The 19,122-nt window shown below is 35.2% G+C and overlaps 1 protein-coding gene and 1 long non-coding RNA gene across 2 annotated transcripts; both read left to right on the top strand.

The window, feature by feature from the left end:
- The first annotated feature begins 822 nt into the window (after positions 1-822).
- LOC136042670 (uncharacterized) lies at positions 823-6,280 on the top strand. The gene is made up of 3 exons (XR_010621380.1): positions 823-907; positions 2,532-2,599; positions 6,032-6,280. It is a non-coding gene; the product is annotated as an uncharacterized LOC136042670 (long non-coding RNA).
- A 4,897-nt stretch (positions 6,281-11,177) lies between these two features.
- LOC136042669 (glutathione peroxidase 7-like) lies at positions 11,178-16,191 on the top strand. Its single transcript, XM_065727632.1, has 2 exons — positions 11,178-11,455; positions 15,281-16,191. Exons 1-2 carry the CDS (start codon positions 11,260-11,262, stop codon positions 15,517-15,519), a joined length of 435 nt encoding a protein of 144 aa, XP_065583704.1. The 5' UTR covers positions 11,178-11,259; the 3' UTR covers positions 15,520-16,191.
- The last annotated feature ends 2,931 nt before the right edge of the window (positions 16,192-19,122 follow it).

The raw sequence follows: 19,122 nt of genomic DNA, 5'->3' as shown, positions 1-19,122 counted from the left end.
CACAAGATATACCTGTGGATACCGGGAAACCTAGGTTGTGTCTCCATTTCTAAGGACATTTGTCAGTATCAGTAAAAAAGTATAAAGAATTCTTTACCACAAAACAGAGTCGATCTGAAAACACTGTCAATTAGTCCAATCATTTTTAATGTATTGCACCTTGCATACGGTAAAGCCCTGCTTGTCCATAAATGTGGTCATGATAAAAGTTGAAAAAATCAGAAAGAAAGTTTTCTCCACTAATATTTAATATTTGCATCATAATGCATTTTAAATTACATAAGCCGATTTTTTTTTCTGTTGACAAGATTATTACCTGCCCTTAAAATAAAAATGGTTAATGGCCTCTTTTGAATTATATTGTTGAAAACAGGAAGTTTTGCATAAAAAGCAAAAAGTTCAAACCAACCGAAAAACAAAAAGTAAAATCCAAAAGATTTTGCATAAACTCTTAGTTTGAGCAAAATAATTTTGATAAATCAAGCAGAAATCCATAAGAGAAGGAAACTTAAAATGAAGAAAAATGAAAAGAGTGAATGAAAGCAAGCTTAGAATGAACGTAAGTTAGCGTAAGTAAGGGTGGTGATGTCTAGTGCGGGCTAATCAACAAAAAAACTTCAAAAATCCTCAGTAAAATCGGTAATTTAAGGCATTACTTAAAGTTTATTTTAGCTCTTTGGATGCAAGTTTCGAGTAGGGACTATAAGAATGATTGATAAAACCCAGCGGATTAAATACGATTTTACGTTTCATTCCGACACAATCTTCCTATATTAGCTGTCTTACAAAATAAAATTGAGTCTTCGTCAGTATGGATATATACATTGTCTGTGTCAACTAGAATTTCCCTGTGGACATTGAGATTGGCAAAGCCATTTAGCCTACTTTCAGACGTCACGTTTCTTAGGTATGTCTTGATTCTCCGAAGTGTAAAAGGAGAGCTCTTTTGTGCTGGTCGATACAGGTATAGTGATTAAAATATTAAGTAAGATATGGATGTTCGAAGAGATTGCTTTGCCACAAATATTTAGAAAATCAGTTGCATTGACATGGTGTGCCTTGTTCCGTTAGAGAAATTTTTGCCAAATTTTTCTTTCCGCTATTAAACGTTTAAGGTGTTGTTTTTCAAATCTTCTTCATAACTTTCGATCAACTTCAAAAATGACTCTTTCATCTCTTTACATTCTTCACTATTCTGTGGATAAGTGTGAAGCAAACAGCGAAACCCTTTTAAAATATTCTTGTGCTTTAAGAGACGTTCTTCTATAAAGTTTTATACTTTCAATCCAGAAGATGAATAAGTTAATTCTTTAAAATTGTTCTGTGCTTTCGGCTGAGACATTTCTTCTGTGTATCTGCCTGTCTACAGTCCTTGTAACACTAATTGTAGTTCCATTCAATTTGGCCATTTTTGGCCAAATTTCCATTCAATTTGGCCAAAGAAAATAAAATCAGTGGAAAATAGAATGTTAAACTTTCTTTTGCCGTTGGGGGAGGGAAGGTGTCAGCACGCCATAAGTTGAACACCTTACGAATCGTGCATGTTGTTTCAATATCTCTGGCGGGGTGTCCATATTGCTGATGGACGGGTTCTCTTTAGTAACAAACGTAGTGAGAGCCAATTCAAGTTTTGTTCCACTTTCTTTTTGTAGCTCTTTAATGTTAACAATGCTTGATATAGCAACAGGGCCCTTGACTGATACCTAGTGCTTTGCTCAATCTTTGACAAAATTTTTAAGGCCTACTACCGCTATATCTTGATAGGTCCATAGAACTTGCTTGCTTCTTTTTTTTTTTTTTTTTTTTTTTTCTACTGAACTAAGTATTTACAGTATACATTACAATATAATACTCTTCTGATCTTGTCAAGTGCCTGACAAAAGGCTCTTTAGAAGGGCAGTCCAGTAGACGTGAAACAAATATACCCTCATTCAAGATTTGATTCAATCCAAATTTCAATTTTCAACCCATCAACTAACAGTGGTCCCCCAATTACCTAAAAAAAATTCACATAATACCAATCTATTAGCTTTATACAAGTTCATAATTTTTCCTTTTTCGATTTCAAACACCATAATTAGTTAAGGCTTTTTCATTTTAGTTGCCCTGAAAAATTAAAAAAGTACACCAGCTTTGCCTGAAAAACTTTATTGAAGACACGGCTGAATGTGAAAATTGCCTTTGCTTTTGAAATTTATTCTGCTTTTCAACTGGCTGCAAACTACCACGTTTTCTTATATTTTCTCATGCTGTCGATAAATGAGTTTCTTAAATTGAAATTGCTGGAACTCAAATAAGGAGAAATAATATGTAAAAATATCGTACAGATATGTAAGTTTCTGAATCGTCTCTATTTGACAATACGGGAGAATAAGGACACGGAAAAAAAAACGAAGCTATCCACAGCAAAAAAGAAAATAATAATTTTGCAAAAAAAAAATCTTATTTGAGCCATGATTTCAATGAGGCTTTTTCAGGAAGACTTCGCGCTTCTGATTTTTTTTTTTTTTTTTTTTTTTTTTTTTTCTTAGCAACTAAGCGGATTTGAAAATTGTTTCCACTCAACCAATTTTGCCTAAGAAAGCTATAATAAAGAAAGGTCAGTACTTGGAATTCTAATTTTTTTTTCTTTTGTTGTCCTGTTGCCTTGCATTGTCTTGCTTTGCCTGCTTGGTCTCCGAACTTATTTAAGAAAACGCTCTAGTATGTTACTTTAAAAATCTAACCCAAAATACTACTCGAACCTTATTAGAAACTATATAGGATTAATCAAAATATAGCTCATGCTTTTTATACAAAATATTTTCTTGCTAAAGTCCAATTCAGCTCAGGTTCGTTTTGATGGAAATTGGCATTAGGGCATTATCAATAGTCCTTATCGAATTTAGCGGTGAGATCAGGATGAAACTGGATGGGAAGAATAGAAACCTGTCTAAGATACGTGACTGACATAACTGAACCGGATCTGCTATCTTTGTAACTTACGAAAGGGTGACCAGATCTTAATAAAATTTGATATTTAGAAGGATCTTGTGCTTTAAAGTTTTAATTTCAATTTCCGACCAGATCCTGTGACATTCGGGGGAGTTGGAGGGGGAAACCGGAATTCTTGGAAAACATGAAAATTGGGGTATTTTTATCTTACGAATAGATGATGGGATCGTAATGAAATTTGATTTTTAGAAGGAATTCATGTCTCAGAGCTCTTATTTCAAATCCCGACCAGATCTTTTGACATTGGGGGGAGTTGGAGGGGGAAATCTTGGAAAAACACTTGGAGTGGAGGAATCGGGATGAAGCTTGGTGGATAGAATAAACAAATGTCCTTGATACGTGATTGACAGAATCGTGCTGGATTCGCTCTCTTTGGGGGAGCTGGGGGGAGGGGTTCAGTGATTTGGCGAGTTCGGTGCTTCTGGACGTGCTAGGGCGATGAAAATTGGTAGGCGTGTCAGGGAGCTGCACAATTTGACTTGATAAAGTCGTTTTCCCAGATTCGACCATCTGCAGGGCAAAAGGGAGAGGAAAAATTAGAAAAAATTAGGTATTTATAACTTACGAGTGGGTGATCGGATCTTAATGAATTTTGATATTTAGAAGGACTTTGTGACTCAGAGCTCTTATTTTAAATCTTGACCTGCATTAAGCCTCTTATTTTTCTTTTTAAATCAATCTATTGATTCATAGAATATTGTTAGAGCTCATACCATATGATCTCTTGGCTCTTAGCTCTTCTCGCCTCGTCACAAGTGCCATATGAGCTCTTAGCTCTTGTTTCTTCTTCCTTAAGCTTTTATTGTAAACATATTAAAGTCGATGTTGCATATTAATTAGTATGTTTACAGACTGTCATTACTTAACTAAGGCTTTTTCAAATAATCAAACTTTTTTTAATTCAGATGTCTTCAACTATCTAGGCTATGGTAGTGTTAAGATAGAAAAAATTGGGTATGGCAAGTGTTGCAAAATTGCTGTAAAAAAAATGTGGCAAGATAAGATGTTTATTTAAAAAAAAAAATACTATCACAAGCCCCAAAGGGCCAAACGTGGTGATTGATATTGGATACAGTATGGTGCTTGTCAGGAAATATAGGGTAAAATTGATGTTTTAGAGTTGTCTTAAAAGTCTTCTATAGCTGCCCTTGTTTTTTTTATGGCTTTTTAAAACATCGAAGGAAAACAATTATGCACAATTTGATCTAGTTACAGCACACTTCCAAATACAGCTTTCCCTCCCAGTCTCTGTGTGACTCAAGCTTGTGTGCTGGGATTGATTTTGGAAGTGGCTATACCGTTTGTGCTGTGGGAGGGGAATAAAATAAAAGCCCTCTCCCTTGAAAATGATAGGAAGCGACCTAAAAATCTACTTTGTTTTATTCCTTCTACCCTTAGATCTTTTCCTGTTGTTTTTTTTCGAACGCCTAAGGCAAAAAAATAAAATGCACAATTTGATTCGTTTGAGGTACACCTACAAATTCTGGGTTTTTCCCCAGCCTTTGTCTACCTCAGGTATACCACAGGAGGGTGTCACTTTAACTTTGAGGCAGGGTGTTCCTTTTGACAGAAGAAAGGGATTCAGACAGAAGCCCCATCCCCCCAAGTTAAAAATACCAGCCTTAAATTGTTCTTTTGTACTCCCTCCCCCACCCCACAGGCTGAGCCTATGCGTTCCTGGGGATAGGGCTGTAAGTTGTGCCTTGGGGGCATGTTAGGTTTCTATGGAACAGAATTTACGGAATTTTATGGTATAAACCTCAGATTAGGCTTATTAGATTTAATTTTTGCTCGTTTTGAGTTTGACTCAGCTATTTATTAAATTAAAAAAAACAGGTTTTTGTAACTGCAAGTAAGGAGCGACATTTAAACGATCAGAAATTATTCCATATATGAAAGGGGTTGTCCCCTTCTCAACACCTGGCTCTTTGCGCTAAAGTTTGACTCTTTCTTACAACTCTACTTTTTAAATCAATAGAAAACTTTAGCGTAAAGAGCGAGGCTAAACGGTTTTTTTGCTAAACGGTTTTTTTCACAGTTTTGATCAGACGATTTTGATAAAAAAAAAAAAAGGTGGAGGAGGAGGAGGCCTAGTTGCCCTCCAATTTTTGATTACTTAAAAAGGCAACTAGAACTTTTTTTACGAACGTTTTTGTTAGTAATAAAATATACGTTACTTACGAATTAACTTGTGTAATGAACGGTTTGCAATATGAAGGGTTTGCCCCCTCGTCACTACCTCGCTCTTTTCACTAAAGCTTAAATGTTGTCCCAATTCTTTAATAATGACCCGTGAATCACAAAGGCCGTACAATAAATAGTTAAAATTACTAAAAATACTTTAGCATAAAGAGCAAAGTATCATGGAGGAGATGAACCCCCTTATTTACATAATAATTTCCGTACTTCTTAGGTTTTAATGCTGCTCCTTACTTTCATCTGAATTTTCTTTTGTCATTTTTTTTAATTAATGCTAGAAAATCCTGCAGCCCCTTCATGGAAATTCTCTTCTCTCATGACAAACTCTTCCATGCAGAGATCCTCCCACGTTAACTCCCTCCCCCACAACACAAAAAATTCCCCCTGGAAACGACTGTACACTTCCCAATAACCCTTACTATATGTAAACAATCGTCAAAGTTTGTAACTTAGACCTAATATTTTCTGTTACTTAAAAAGGGCACTATAAATTTTAATTTCCGTTAGAATTAGTCCTCCTGTGACATTCTAGGGCCACATTTTTGTAGATAGGAGCTTGAAACTCCTGCAGTAGGGTTCTCTGATACACTGAATTTGACGGTGTCATTTTCGTTAACATTTAATGACTTTTAAGGGATGTTCCCTGCTATTTTCTAAAATAAGACAAATTTTCTCAGGCTCATAACTTTTGATGGCTAAGATTGAACTTGATGAAACTTATATATTTAAAATCAGCATAAAAATATAATTCTTTTGAGGTTCCATTTTTAAAATTTTTTTTAAATTCCATTTTTTAGAGTTTCGGTTACCATTGAGGCATTTTTTTGTTTTCTTTCAGGTCTATTAACTGTTATCCAGTGATTTAAGTTATAGATGGTGCTTAAACACAATCACAGGACAACAGTATAGACTACTTTGGATTCAAATACAATCACATGCAGATGCTCTATTCGCAATGCTCCAGTTTATTCAGAATGCTTCATTACTAAAGGAAGATTTGGCTTAATGTTCGCTTCACAAGCACCCAGTATCAGTACCTTTTTTGTTTTTTATCATGAATAAAATTAAATCTAATGCATTGTGGGAATCTTCTCTTCTAAACTAGAGCCGTTCAATAGAAAAACTACAAATAAAGTCTTACTATCACATAGGGTGTGCCATTGCTACCGAAAGCACCGCCCAACCTTCTCCCTCGGAATGTGTACGCGTACCAGCTTACATCTTGGTCTTGTGGGATAAAGACCAACTACAGATCAAATTGGAACCTTTAGAGTCGTCCAACGATAAAACTAAACATTCAACCCATACCTGGTTAACGAGGGAGACCTGGCCATAGCTGTAATGAAAGTATTGAAAAGCTTAATTTAATGATGCTCCTTGTAACGAGGAGCCAAATTTCTTTAGAATATTTAAGGCTTAAAGCAATTTGTTGACAATTTTCAGTTTCAGTCTATCTTCACCCTATTAGGTTTTTGGGAGCGCTTCATGATTTTATTGTGGGGGGCCACTACAATGAGACAATTGAAGTCTCTACAGTGTATGTATTTTAAAAAAGTAGTGGGCTTGAAACAGTTTGGCTCTCAAAGGTGACCTGGGTTTACCAAAATTGTGTCATAAGAGCATTATCAAGATGATCAAATTTTTATTACAGATATTACATTTGCCTGATAATCGTCTAGTGAAGGCGGCTCACAATAACTTGTTGAAATCTTCTAAAAAGGCGAGGTGGCCAAAACAGATTAAAGCCACGCTGGAAGAAGCTGTCTTCTCATGGGCATGAAATAATGATCAGGGTCCCCATTGCAAACCTAATGATTTCCTTGGCATGTTGGATTTGGTTCTTTACCACCAGAAGATTAAAGTAGCTTATGATTTTATAACCAGATTAAAGTAATGTATTGAGAGGAGTTTTAGTTGATACTGAACCTACCGTGGAGCGTGCTAAGGTGTTGGTTGTAGGTGTTTGTTAATTTTATGCCATAGCCTAGGGCACACTTGGATTCTTGTGATGAAAATGGTCCGGGAGGCTGGTCTGCTTGCGCCCTTTGTTGGGAATATGGGAGAGACGTAAAGTATTTTATGAGTAATTATAAAAGTTTGGAGAATTTACGGAATTGCTTTTTTTTTTGGGGGGGGGGGGATAGCGTGCATCATGGCTCCCATTTATCTTGAAGACCTTTTATAGGGAGCTAATTATTATGGTGGAAAGTTTTGTAAAGAATGATTTAGAGGGGGCTACCCCTCCTCAATACCCTGCTCTTTTCGCCGAAGTTTGACTTTTTGCTCCAATTACTTAAGAATGACTCCTGAAACACAAGATCTGTTTAATTAGAACAATTAGCTTTTTAAAAATTCAAAAACTTTAGCATAAATAGTGAGGGAGTGAGGTGGGGCGACCCCTCGTAAACGTAGCAATTTCTGTTCGTTTTAAGTTGTAATGTTACTCCTTGATTTCAGTTGAAAGGAAAAACTGTTTTTCATTTTATTGTTTTTAAGTCCGCATGCCTAGATGACGATTTGAAGACATTTATATCGCAAGGCCATTGGTGAAATTTTAGGCGCTTGATAAAATAAATTCGTAAGATTTGAGTCATATGTGTAACTGCTGAGAATATCTTGTTTTCATAAGAAAGTATTAAGCAGAGCCAGCCTTTGGGGGTGGCAAGTGGTATAACCCCACTAGGCCTGCTCATAATACCCCATTGACGCCACTGCTCCAAAAACCCCACTGGGGACCCGTGCTAATAAACTTGTTACGAATTATAATCACAAATTGATTTTGTGACTTCACGAGGGGCCTCACAGAAAAACAGTATAATCTAAGGCTGGAGTATCCAAATATGCCATCCCTTTTTATGGCACTTGGTATTAACCAAGTGACATATAGCGATGTCCCGGTTTTGCTACTTTAGGCACTTCCAGGTAAGCTGAAATTTGGCAGGCGTATCAGGGACCGGACCAGATTAAATTATAAATAGTCGTTCTACCGATTTGACCATTGGGGGGGGGGGAGTTGGGATCCGGCTAATTCGGAAAAATAGAAAAAAAATGAAGTATTTTTAACTTAACGAACAGGTTATGGGATCTTAATGAAATTTGATATTTGGAAGGATATCGTGTCTCAGAGCTCTTATTTTAAATCCTGACCAGATCCAGTGACATTGGAGGGGGGCCTAAAATCTTGGAAAACCCATAGAGTGGAGGCATCGGGATGAAACTTGGTGGGGAAAATAAGCACAAGTCCTAAATACGTTATTAACATAACCGGAACGGATCTGCTCTGTTTGAGAGAGTTGGAGGGGGGGAGTTAATTCTGAAAAATGAGGTATTTTTAACTTACAAAGCAGTGATCAGATCCTTATGAAATTTGAAGTTCGGAAGGATATCGTGTCTCAGACCTCTTATATTAAATCCAAACCGGATTTGGATAAGTTTGGGGGAGAAGCGGAACCTAAAATCTCATGAAAATAATAAGCACAAATAATAAGCACGGTGGGAAAAATAAGCACAAGTCTTAGATATGGGATTCACATAACTGGAACGGATCTGCTCTTTTTAGGGGAGTTGGAGGGGGGACAGGATTTATTCTAAAAAATTAGAAAAAATGAGGTATTTTAAACTTACGAAAGAGGGATCGTATTTTAATGAAATTTCATATTTAGAAGGACCTCGAAACTCAGATCTCTTATTTTAGATCCCGATCAGATCCAGTGTCATTAAGGCGGAGGGGGTCTTGGAAAACGCTAAAAGTGGAGAGATCAGGATTAAACTTGGTGGAAAGAATAAGCACAAGTCCAAGATTGGTGACTGACATAGCCCGACCGAATCCGCTCTCTTTGGTGGAGTTGGGGGGGGGGAGTAATACAGAAAAATTAGAAAAAATGAGGTATATGTAACTTTCGAACGGGTGATTAGATCTTAATGAAGTTTGATATCTAAAAGGATTTTGTGCTTTAGAACTCTTGTTTCAAATCCCGACCAGATCTGGTGACATTGAAGGGAGTTGGAGGGGAAGCCGGAACTCATGGAAAACGTGAAAATCGAGGTATCTTACGAATGGGTGATCGGATCTTAGGGAAACTTAATATATAGAAGAATATTATGTGTCAGATGCTCCATTTTCAATTCGAATCGGATCTGGGGACATAGAGGGTTGGATGGGGAAAACAGAAATCTTGGAAAACGTTTAGAGAGGAGAGATGTGGACAAAACTTGATGGGAAGAATAAACACAAGTTATAGATACGAGAACGACATAATTGGTATGGATCCGTTCTCTTTGGGGGAGCTGTGGGTTGTTAGTTTGGAAAAATTGAGGTATTTTTAACTTTTGATATTTAAATAACTTTTATTTTTAAATAAAAATAACTTTTGATATTTTGAATTTGATATTTAGAAGGAACTCATTTCTCAGAGCTCTTATTTCAAATCCAAACCAGATCTATTGACATTGGTGCTTCTGGACGTGCTTGGACGATGAAAGTTGGTAAGCGTGTAAGGGATCTGTACAAATTGACTTGAAAGAGTTGTTTTCCCTGATTCAACCATCTGGGGGGCTGAAGGGAGAAGAAAAGTTAGAAAATTGAGGTATTTTTAACTTACGAGTGGGTGATCGGATCTGCATTAATTTTGATATTTAGAAGGACCTCGTGACTCAGAGCTCTTATTTTAAATCCCGACCGGGATTAAGCCTCTGATTTTCCTTTTAAAGCAATCTATTGATTCTTAGAATTTTGCTAGAGCTCATACCATAAGAGCTCTTAGCCCTTCCAACCTTGTCACAAGTGCCATCTAAGCTCTTGTTCAATTATCGAACAAGCGTCAATTATGAACGCCTTTGTTATATTGCCCCCTTCCTCTCCCAAGATTTTGCTTATTGATGCCCATGTCATATTGAGCCCCTCCCCTTAAGATTTTTTTCTAATATCTTCCCTTGACGGAGAAAACTAAGTGCAGCTTGGACGTGGCTCATTTGTTCACTTTTCCTTTTATCTAGCTCGTTTTGCACTTCACTATTTTTAATCGGTATTTTTTTTCATTTAATAATCATATTGCTATTTATCATATTTATTCCTATATATTCCTATTTCAATTAACTCGTTACGGCACAAGGCAGGTCAAAATAGGCCTTTGAAAAAGATCATGGCAGGGAAGAGAGGAGAACTTTGAGCTAGGACTTCGCTACCCAGAACATTTTTTTTTTTTTTTTTTTTTTTTTTTTTTTTTTTTTTTTTTTTTTTTTTTTTTTTTGTAGTGTAACATTGTAATATTGTAAGTGCTAGTTTTTATTTTTGTAGTGTAACATTTCAGTGCGAAAGTATGCCTCCAGGCATGTGCACTGGTTTGTCATATCTATCTATGTAATTGTTGCAAATAAAAAATTAGCTATCTAGTTGTGTGCTAGAGTTATAGATATTCAGATTTAATTAAACTTACATCATTAAAAAAAAATTTTCGTATTGAATGAAGCTGAATTTTTTTTTCGAAGTTCAAGAAAGGGCAGTCCCTAAAAATACTCTAGTATACCTGCTAGAAAAAAAAATAATAATAATTCGCTCAAAATTAGTCTCATTGTATAATTTCACATCTTTAGAGGTTTTCTACTGTGCTAACTTCCTTGATTGAAATATTCGCAGACATAGGATGTAAATTATTTTACAAACGGAGAGAAATTAAAAAGAAGTTTAAGAAAACTTCTGGAAGAAGTTATCGGTCCTAGAAGTAAGTTGTTGTTTTTCGGGGTTTGAAGCGTTCTAACAACAGGTCATATGCATCCGTATCACTCAATTATTCTAAGCGTTATGTAATCACTAACTTACTTGGGTGTCAATTTGGTCAATATTCACTGAACATGATCATATATTACTTATCTTGCTATTGGTAGGGGTTTATTTACCTGCAGTAAGTAGAAGTATTAACGTTTGACGTTTCCTCTTCTTTTTCTTCCAGTTTTAATGGCTCCGTTTTAAAGTTTGCTTGTTATATTTCTTTGTCAATAATCCTTTTTTTAGGTGACGCTAGTCGTCAACGTGGATTTACAGATTCTCATTATAAAGCTTTAAAACGAATGCAAGATATACTTGGCTTTGAATATAGATTTCAAGTTTTGGCTTTTCCTTGTAATCAGTTTGGTGAGCAGGAGCCAAGTACCAACTATGACATCAAGAATTTTGTGTACAGAAATTATCGTGTTGAGTCTCCTGTGTTTTCGAAGATAGATGTCATTGGTGATAAATCGCATCCGGCGTTTAGAAACCTTGTTGGTAAGTAATTAGAATAAGAAAATTGAACTGTTAAACTGAGTTTCATAGGGTCAAACTGAGTTTGCTTCGTTATTTGTATGTTTTATATAGTGAAAAAAGAAATCACCAATACAACAGCACAAACACAGAAACAAACACACACCACACAACCGAACATAAAAAATATAAATTATTAAAAATAATGATAAATATAAAATAATAAATAACAAATAATATATAGTGAATAATAAATATGCACTTATATAGAGGGTCTGAGTGTTGTGATATTTCTCCTCTAATTACGCTAAATTCTTGGGTATTTTAACTATACCACTTTACCTTTAGTCTAAAAATCTTGAATGTTTCTATTTAATTGCTGGTTTGATTCTTTCCTCCTGCTTCGTCAGAGCATGATGCTTTGTCAACTTTTATTTTATTTTTTGTTTATCTATTTTAATGTTTATTTATTAATAGCATTTAAAACTACTGTCAGTCGTAGTTGAAGCATTCAACTACAACTGACAGTAGTTTATTTATTGTATTATTATTGTGGATATTATATATACATAGTATTATTTTATAGTGTATTGTTGTGGAATTTCACAATAAGATAGATTTTACAACGATCAAACCGCTACCCTTAGAATCAAACCGCTACCGCTACCCTTAGAAAACCACTACCCTTACAACGATCAAACTGGTTACCCTTAGAATGACAAGAAATAGCTACCCGAGTAGGACATAATATAATTGTTGATATATAACCGTCAAGAATTAGCTCCCTGTAGCTACTTTATAGCATAACTTCAAATTCAATTTTTATGAACTCACTATAGATGGCCCAAGATAGATGTGTTAAGATACAAAATAGCGATGTTTTTGCACAAAATTTGTTTTTTGCCTCTTCCTTGGAATTTGTTTGTTGAGTAAATTCATTACAAATTTGATTTCGAAAGCACGACTGCTGAAAGAAAGGGGTCTTTGTATTGGTATAGTAAGCTTCTCTTATTTCTTTCTTTACTTTTCTTTCTTTTCTCTACTTATTTTCTTGCTTCTTACGTTTATTTACTTATTTCTTTCTTTATTTTAAAGACTAAACTTTCTTTGATTAAACTGTTTGGCTTTCTTATTTGGAATAATTAGTTCTGTCAGTTTATAATTTACTTGGTTCTAACTTAGAGTTTGACTCCATGTTATTTAAATTTCATTTTTTTTTTTTAATTCCCTTAAAGATACTTCAGAGATACAGTACCTTCTGATGTATGCCCAGTGGACGCGCTCACGATGATAAGGGGTGAAATGCCGTCATGTACTATGGTTGTCTGTACCAGGCCAAGTCCGTGGGAATTAATTACTAGCACTTCTTAGTCCCAGCCTGTTACCTTTGTGCACTTCCATCACAAGAATTTTTTTCGGCGGGGGATTTGCCGCGTGATAATACGCCTAGCACCATATATATAGGCCTAATAAATCTTATTCTTCTGTTTCTCTATTTATTGGAGTATTTGAATATTTTCGCTGTTCATATAACAAATTTAAGGCAAAGCAATTGGTAGTGTAAAAATAGCCTGTTTGACATACTCTCTCTCTTACCTATGCCAGATTGAGAATGCAACAAAGTGCAGCAACTAGCTTTTCAAAAATATAAGATAAAAGTTCTGCAAGTCTCATCTCCAAACAATGGCACAAAGAACTGATCTGAATGAACTAGCATCTGAATGGTGGCTAACCTTAATACTTGAGCATGGAACATGATAATTTTTTTGTATTTATTGATTTTGTGACACGCATAATACATGCATAAATTAATTTTACGAATAAAAAACAGACAGAAACTAAGTTGTTAAAAAGAAAGTATTGCAACAAAATGTGAAGACTGACATTGAAACTTAAAACAAGCATAAGTTAATTCGTATAAGAAGTCTAACTTAAAATGAACTGAAATTTCTGCGAATGAAGAAGTGAAACCAAACATTTACACTAAACGAGGAGCTGTTTTGAATAGTTTCATTTTTTAATTGTAGGTTTTGTAAAGAAATCCAACTCTTGAAAATATATTACTATAATGTAATAATACTAGCAAATTACTTTTTATAGTCTACCATTGTACCAATTTTGATTAGTTTTCATCTCTTTTTTCCTATTAAATCTATTCCATCCACTTTTATAGAAGATATATTAGCTAAGTAAAGCTTTCAGTTTGACAAATTTCGGTAAAGCGCAAATGACAGTCTAGACCTTGGGGTGGGAAGGGTACCAACAGCGCACCCATTTATGGTAATTTGTGTTTGTTGTAAGTTGGACTTCAATTATTACTTAGTTTCTGTTCGCTCTAAGTTTCACTGCTGCCCGTTTCATTCTGTTTATTTATTTTTTTCATCCGTAGAAACACCAACTTGTTCAAGAGCTTGTAGGAAAAAAGATTTAGTTTTTTGTACTAACTCTAAATATGTATTTGATTCAAATATCGGATTAAGATTGGAGTTAGATGTGAAAATAATTTACATGTTTTCAGTAAAGCGCAAATGACAGTCTAGACTTTTAGGTGGAGAGGCTACCAACAGCGCACCCCCATTTATGGTAATTTCTGTTTGTCTTAAGTTGGACTTTATTTATGGCTTAGTTTCTGTTCGTTCTAAGATTCAGTGCCGCCATTTCCATTCGGTTCAATTTTTTTCATCCCTAGAAACACCAACTTTTGTAAGAGCTTATAGGAGAAATTATTTTGTTTTTGTACTGACTCCAAATATGTGTTTGATTCAAATATCGGATTAAGATTGGAGTTAGATGTGAAAATAATTTACATGTTTTCAGTAACAGAATGGAAACTTAGATCTTTATGAGAATTTGAGAAACACAATAAAAACCTCACTAACCTTAATATATTTACAGTTCATCAAAAAAGGATTCTTCATTTACCATGCCCACACGGACAAATTCACCCACAGTCTTAAAATTCTCAAAGTTTCTACTTGAAAATTTTTCAAGCCAATTGGACAGGCTTATTTTTTCTCTCCAACGCTTGTTGTATAAGAAGTTAAACAAGAAGCTATACAAATAAAAACATTAGTCCATCCCCTTATTCCTGGTAACGTTAAGATATAAATAAAAAAAGAACACCAAGCTTGGGTACGTTTTATAAATGAATCCTGTTTTCCTGGTAACGTAAAGATATAAATGAAAAAAAGAACGTCAATATGGCTTGAGTACATCTTATAAATGAATCCTATTGTCCTGGTAACATTAAGATATAAATGAAAAAAGCACGTCAAGATAGCTTGGGTACGTTTTATAAATGAATCCTGTTTTCCTGGTAACGTAAAGATATAAATGAAAAAAAGAACGTCAATATGGCTTGAGTACATCTTATAATGTATCCCATTGTCCTAGTAACATTAAGATATAAATGAAAAAAGCACGTCAAGATAGCTTGGGTACGTTTTATAAATGAATCCCGTTTCCCTGGTAACGTTAAGATATAAATGAAAAAAGAAGGTCAAGAATGCTTGGGTACGTTTTATAAATGAAGAATGATATGCAACCAAAAGTTCTGCTTTTTGTTAATCCAGCTGGAGCAAAACGCAAAGCAAGATGCCCTTGAAGGCCTCTAGTAGGAAGAGATAATAAGTCAAGATTTCGCGAGAATACCATGGGAGTGAACTAAGATCGAAACTGAATGGAGTTGGTTATTGCAGCGATATGTTCAAATGTATTGGCCTTGGGCGATTTTTGCCGTGCTGAGTTGTTAGTAGTAGTAGTAGAATATAAAAAATCTTTTTCTTACGACTACATTCGTTAGAAATGGTAACCGATCATTTCTAACATTAACTTCCGTTTTTATTCTAGCCCAATCATCTATACATCCGGAATGGAATTTCTACAAATATTTGGTTAATCCTGAAGGGAGGGTGATCAAAGCTTGGAGCACTAAAGTAACAATTGATGAGATATTCAGCGACGTTAAACGTGCCGTAGAAGAAGCAGGAAAAGACAATACTACGAAATTTCAAATCAAAGAAGAAGTTTTTAGTGAAGAAAGAAATAGAAGTAGTGACGAAGTTCTATTGAATGCTGAAGAAGATTAAAAAATTCCTAAGCCTGTAGTAGTCAATGAAAGGGTAAAGGATGAATTATAATTTCATAGGATAGTTCTTTCATAATTCCTGGGTTGTAGTGCTGCTGTGTCTTCAGTATCAAAATTTCCTTGAAGTATTTTTATTTCTATTGTTTTCAAAAGCAACTTAACTTTTTCAGTGTTAGTAAAAATTGATATTCGGTGACAATACCTGTAAATATAAAGTTTGTGGCTTTAAAACGAATTATTTTATGGAGTTTTCTGCTATATATTGAAATTTCGGTCTTCTGCTTAAGAAAATTAATAAAAAATTCGTAAAATTTTACGAATTTTACGAAAAGCCGAAATGGCTTTTCATGGTGCTTAAAATTTAATTAATAGTTAAGTAAAGAGGTAATAAGTCAAAGAAGTTTGTTACCTTCTATTTTATTCTTCGTGAGTTGACGAAAACAAAGCAAAGAGAAATTTACGCGGAATTTTTTTTTTTTATTATGTTTGATTAAATATTGCATGAAATGCCTATGGTTTTAGATCTGTTATTAGCTCTATTTTTTAATGTCTTCTATTTAAGATATAACCTACCTTAAAGGTGATGGTCTATGATGTTATATTTCTGGTTCCGTTATTATTATTTTTTTTTACCTTGTATTTGGAATTTCGTAATAAAATGGTGTTAGATACAGTTATAACTAATATATAGATAGATAATTTTTTGTTTAATCTGAAGATTCGTAGCAAAAAATCGACATCTTGAAAACGTAATGGACTGAAAGACAAAATAAAATAAAGGACAAATTGAATGCTCAAAGAAAATATCGTAAACAGTATCAGGGGTTATGCCTTAAGTTGTCCACTGTTTGAATTTTTCATATAACAAGTGCTTTATTAACAATTTCTCCTATCACATTTGCGGGATTTTCCAAAAAAATCATAAGTCATGTTTACCTCTACATGGTGCTAAATGCTAAATGGTGCTAAGATCAATCAGACTAATTGGCACATTCACATTTATTTTTTTAATAGCATTGTAGAAAAGGTTTAGATAATAAGACATTAGAAATCTTTTTTCCAAGAAATATCAGGACCTCAAGTTTTTGAGATGTAGTTGGGGCTTGAGCAAAAATTTTATAGCATGGATTTGTTCTTCCTCCATTCAAATCTAATGACTCCAATATGATGTATTATAAGCTGAAAATTGGAGCTATTATACTTAATGCTGATATTTTGATTGGGGTATCTACCATTCTTCTCTTTGAAGAAATTGCATTCTGACTTCTGAAAACTCTCACCATGTTTTCTTTGGTTGTAATCCCGTTGATCATTGACCAAGATTCTAAAAGACTGAACATTTTTAGCCATCAACTGAAATTCCGTATATTATTTGGTCAACTGTTCCCTATCTTCTCGTTTGGAAGTAACTCTGCATAGTTCAGTGATAAAAATCCTAAAGAAACGTTTTTATTACTAGCATCATAGTTTTCATGTAGATATTACTTAAACCCTAATAGGGACCCTAAGAATGTGTGCAAGAAGGTGAGAGAAAAAAAAGAGGTGAAATCGACAACACGCTCAGAGTCTTTCTTATTCATGTTTAAATACTTTATTGAAGAAGACATTAGATCTTATTCTATCTTTTTTATTTTCATAAAATATATGAAAATTAGTTTTTCTTTTTAGCGCAATCAGAGGCGATGCTATGGCATTGCTTATAGCAAAGGCCATACGGCTCTAATGTTTCATTATTTTTTTCCCAAAGGCATTTCATATGGAAGGGGTCATCGCATAAACTTCAGAAGGGACTCATTCGGTTTGAATCAGAAGTTCTGGTGGCCTTTTCAAGAGTCAAAAGAGATCGGAGGGCTACTAGCCACCCCCAACGCCCTTTTCTCCCCAAATGCATCGTATAAAAATTTTGAGATATCCATCTTTTTAAAAATTGTTAAAAGATCATTCAACAAAAACTCCTGGGTCGACACAAACCTCAGGGCCTGGGGGTGTGTTTTTTTAAGTTATGTCCTGGGGGTATATATGGTTCTTACAGAACGGATGCTCGTATAAACCTCAGAGAGGGCTCATTTCATTGGAAATTGAAAGTTCCAATTCGCTTTTTAAGAGTCAAATGAGATCAGAGGGCGACTAGCCCTCCCACGCTCTTCTTTCCCAAAAACATCGGATAAAGAATTTTGAGATAGCCATTTTTTAAAGTTGTTTGAAAATCCTATAACGAAAACTTCAGGGTCTGCACAACCCATATAGCCTGGGGGCAGGCGTTGTAAGTTATATCCTGGGAGCATATATGGTTGTTGTAAAGGGAATGCTCCAGTAAACTTAAGAGGGCTCATTGATTGGAAATTGAAATTTCTATTTCACTTTTTAAGAGTCAAAAGAGATCATCTGGCAACTAGCCCCTCCCCCTCTTCCAAGCCCTTTTTCCCCAAACCCATCCGACAAAAATTTTGAGATAACTATTTTGTTAAAAATAGTCGAAACATCAGATAATAATACTCAGGGTCGGCACAACTCCCCAGGGTCCAGGAGTGAGCCTTATAAGTTATTCTCTGGGGGCATATATGGTTCTTAAAGAAGGGATGCTCGTATAAACATTATAGAGGGCTCATTTGATTGGAAATTCAAAGCTCTAGTTCACTTTTAAAGAGTCAAAACAGACCAAAGAACAACAACCCTACCCCCACCACGTCCTTTTTTAAACCCATGTGGTCAAAATTTTGAGTCAGCCATTTTGTTAAAAAATAGCTCGAAAATGCAATAATGAAAACTCCGGAGTCGACACGAACCCCTAGAGCACTGGAGCAACAGTTATAAGCCATGTTCCTAGGCCATATAAGGTTTTTATATAGGAGGGGGGGGGGGTCGTAGGGACTTCAGAGGTGACTCATTGAAAGTTCTAGTTACATTTTTATGAGTCAAAAGGGATCAGAAGGTATCTAACCCCTCCCCAAACATACCCTCTTTTCCGCAAATGTATCGGAACAAAATTTTGACATTGCCAGTTTATTCAAAAGAGGCCAACGATCAGATAAAAAAATATTCAGGGTTAACATAACCTCCCCCCTCTCTAGAGCCTGGGGAAGAGTTGTAATTTATGCCGTGGGGGCATATAAAGTCTTATGGAATACGTGGTCGTATACACCTTTGGGGAACTCAAATGATTAGGAATAGAAAGTTCTAATTCCCTTTTTAAGAGTCAAAAGTGATCTGGTTTCCAATAACCCCTCCTCGCCTCTTCCACCAGCCCTCTTTTCCCCAAAAGGGTCCGATTGAATTTCATTATAGCCATTTTGCTAAAAATTTACCAAAGATCATCAAATACTAAAGGGATAACACAGCCCACCAGAACCTTCGGGTAAGTGTTGTACATTGAGTTAACTTCGGAGATGGCATTTTCGATTGTAATTTGAAATTTCTAGTCAAAAGTGATCAGAGGGCAACTACCCCCTCCCTCCCCCGGAAGGCCCCTTTTCCCCAAATGTATCTGATCCAAATTTTTAGACATCCATTTTGTTCAAAATAGTTTAAAGATCAAATAACAAAAGCTGAGGGGTCAACATAGCCCGGGGGAAGTGTTGTAAGTTATGCCCCCCGGAGGAAGGGG

Source organism: Artemia franciscana, unplaced genomic scaffold (assembly GCF_032884065.1).
Source record: "Artemia franciscana unplaced genomic scaffold, ASM3288406v1 Scaffold_1704, whole genome shotgun sequence".
In the NCBI taxonomy this organism is placed as follows: Eukaryota; Metazoa; Arthropoda; class Branchiopoda; order Anostraca; family Artemiidae; genus Artemia; species Artemia franciscana.
Note: the sequence above shows the minus strand (reverse complement) of the source record. Positions and strands in the feature narration are given on the sequence as shown.

Bases quoted from the DNA above. Each gene is read 5' to 3' on its own strand.
- LOC136042669 (XM_065727632.1), top strand. From the start codon at position 11,260: ATGCAAGATATACTTGGCTTTGAATATAGATTTCAAGTTTTGGCTTTT. The intron at 11,456-15,280 runs GTAAGTAATTAG...TTTTTATTCTAG, and splicing joins GGCGTTTAGAAACCTTGTTG to CCCAATCATCTATACATCCG.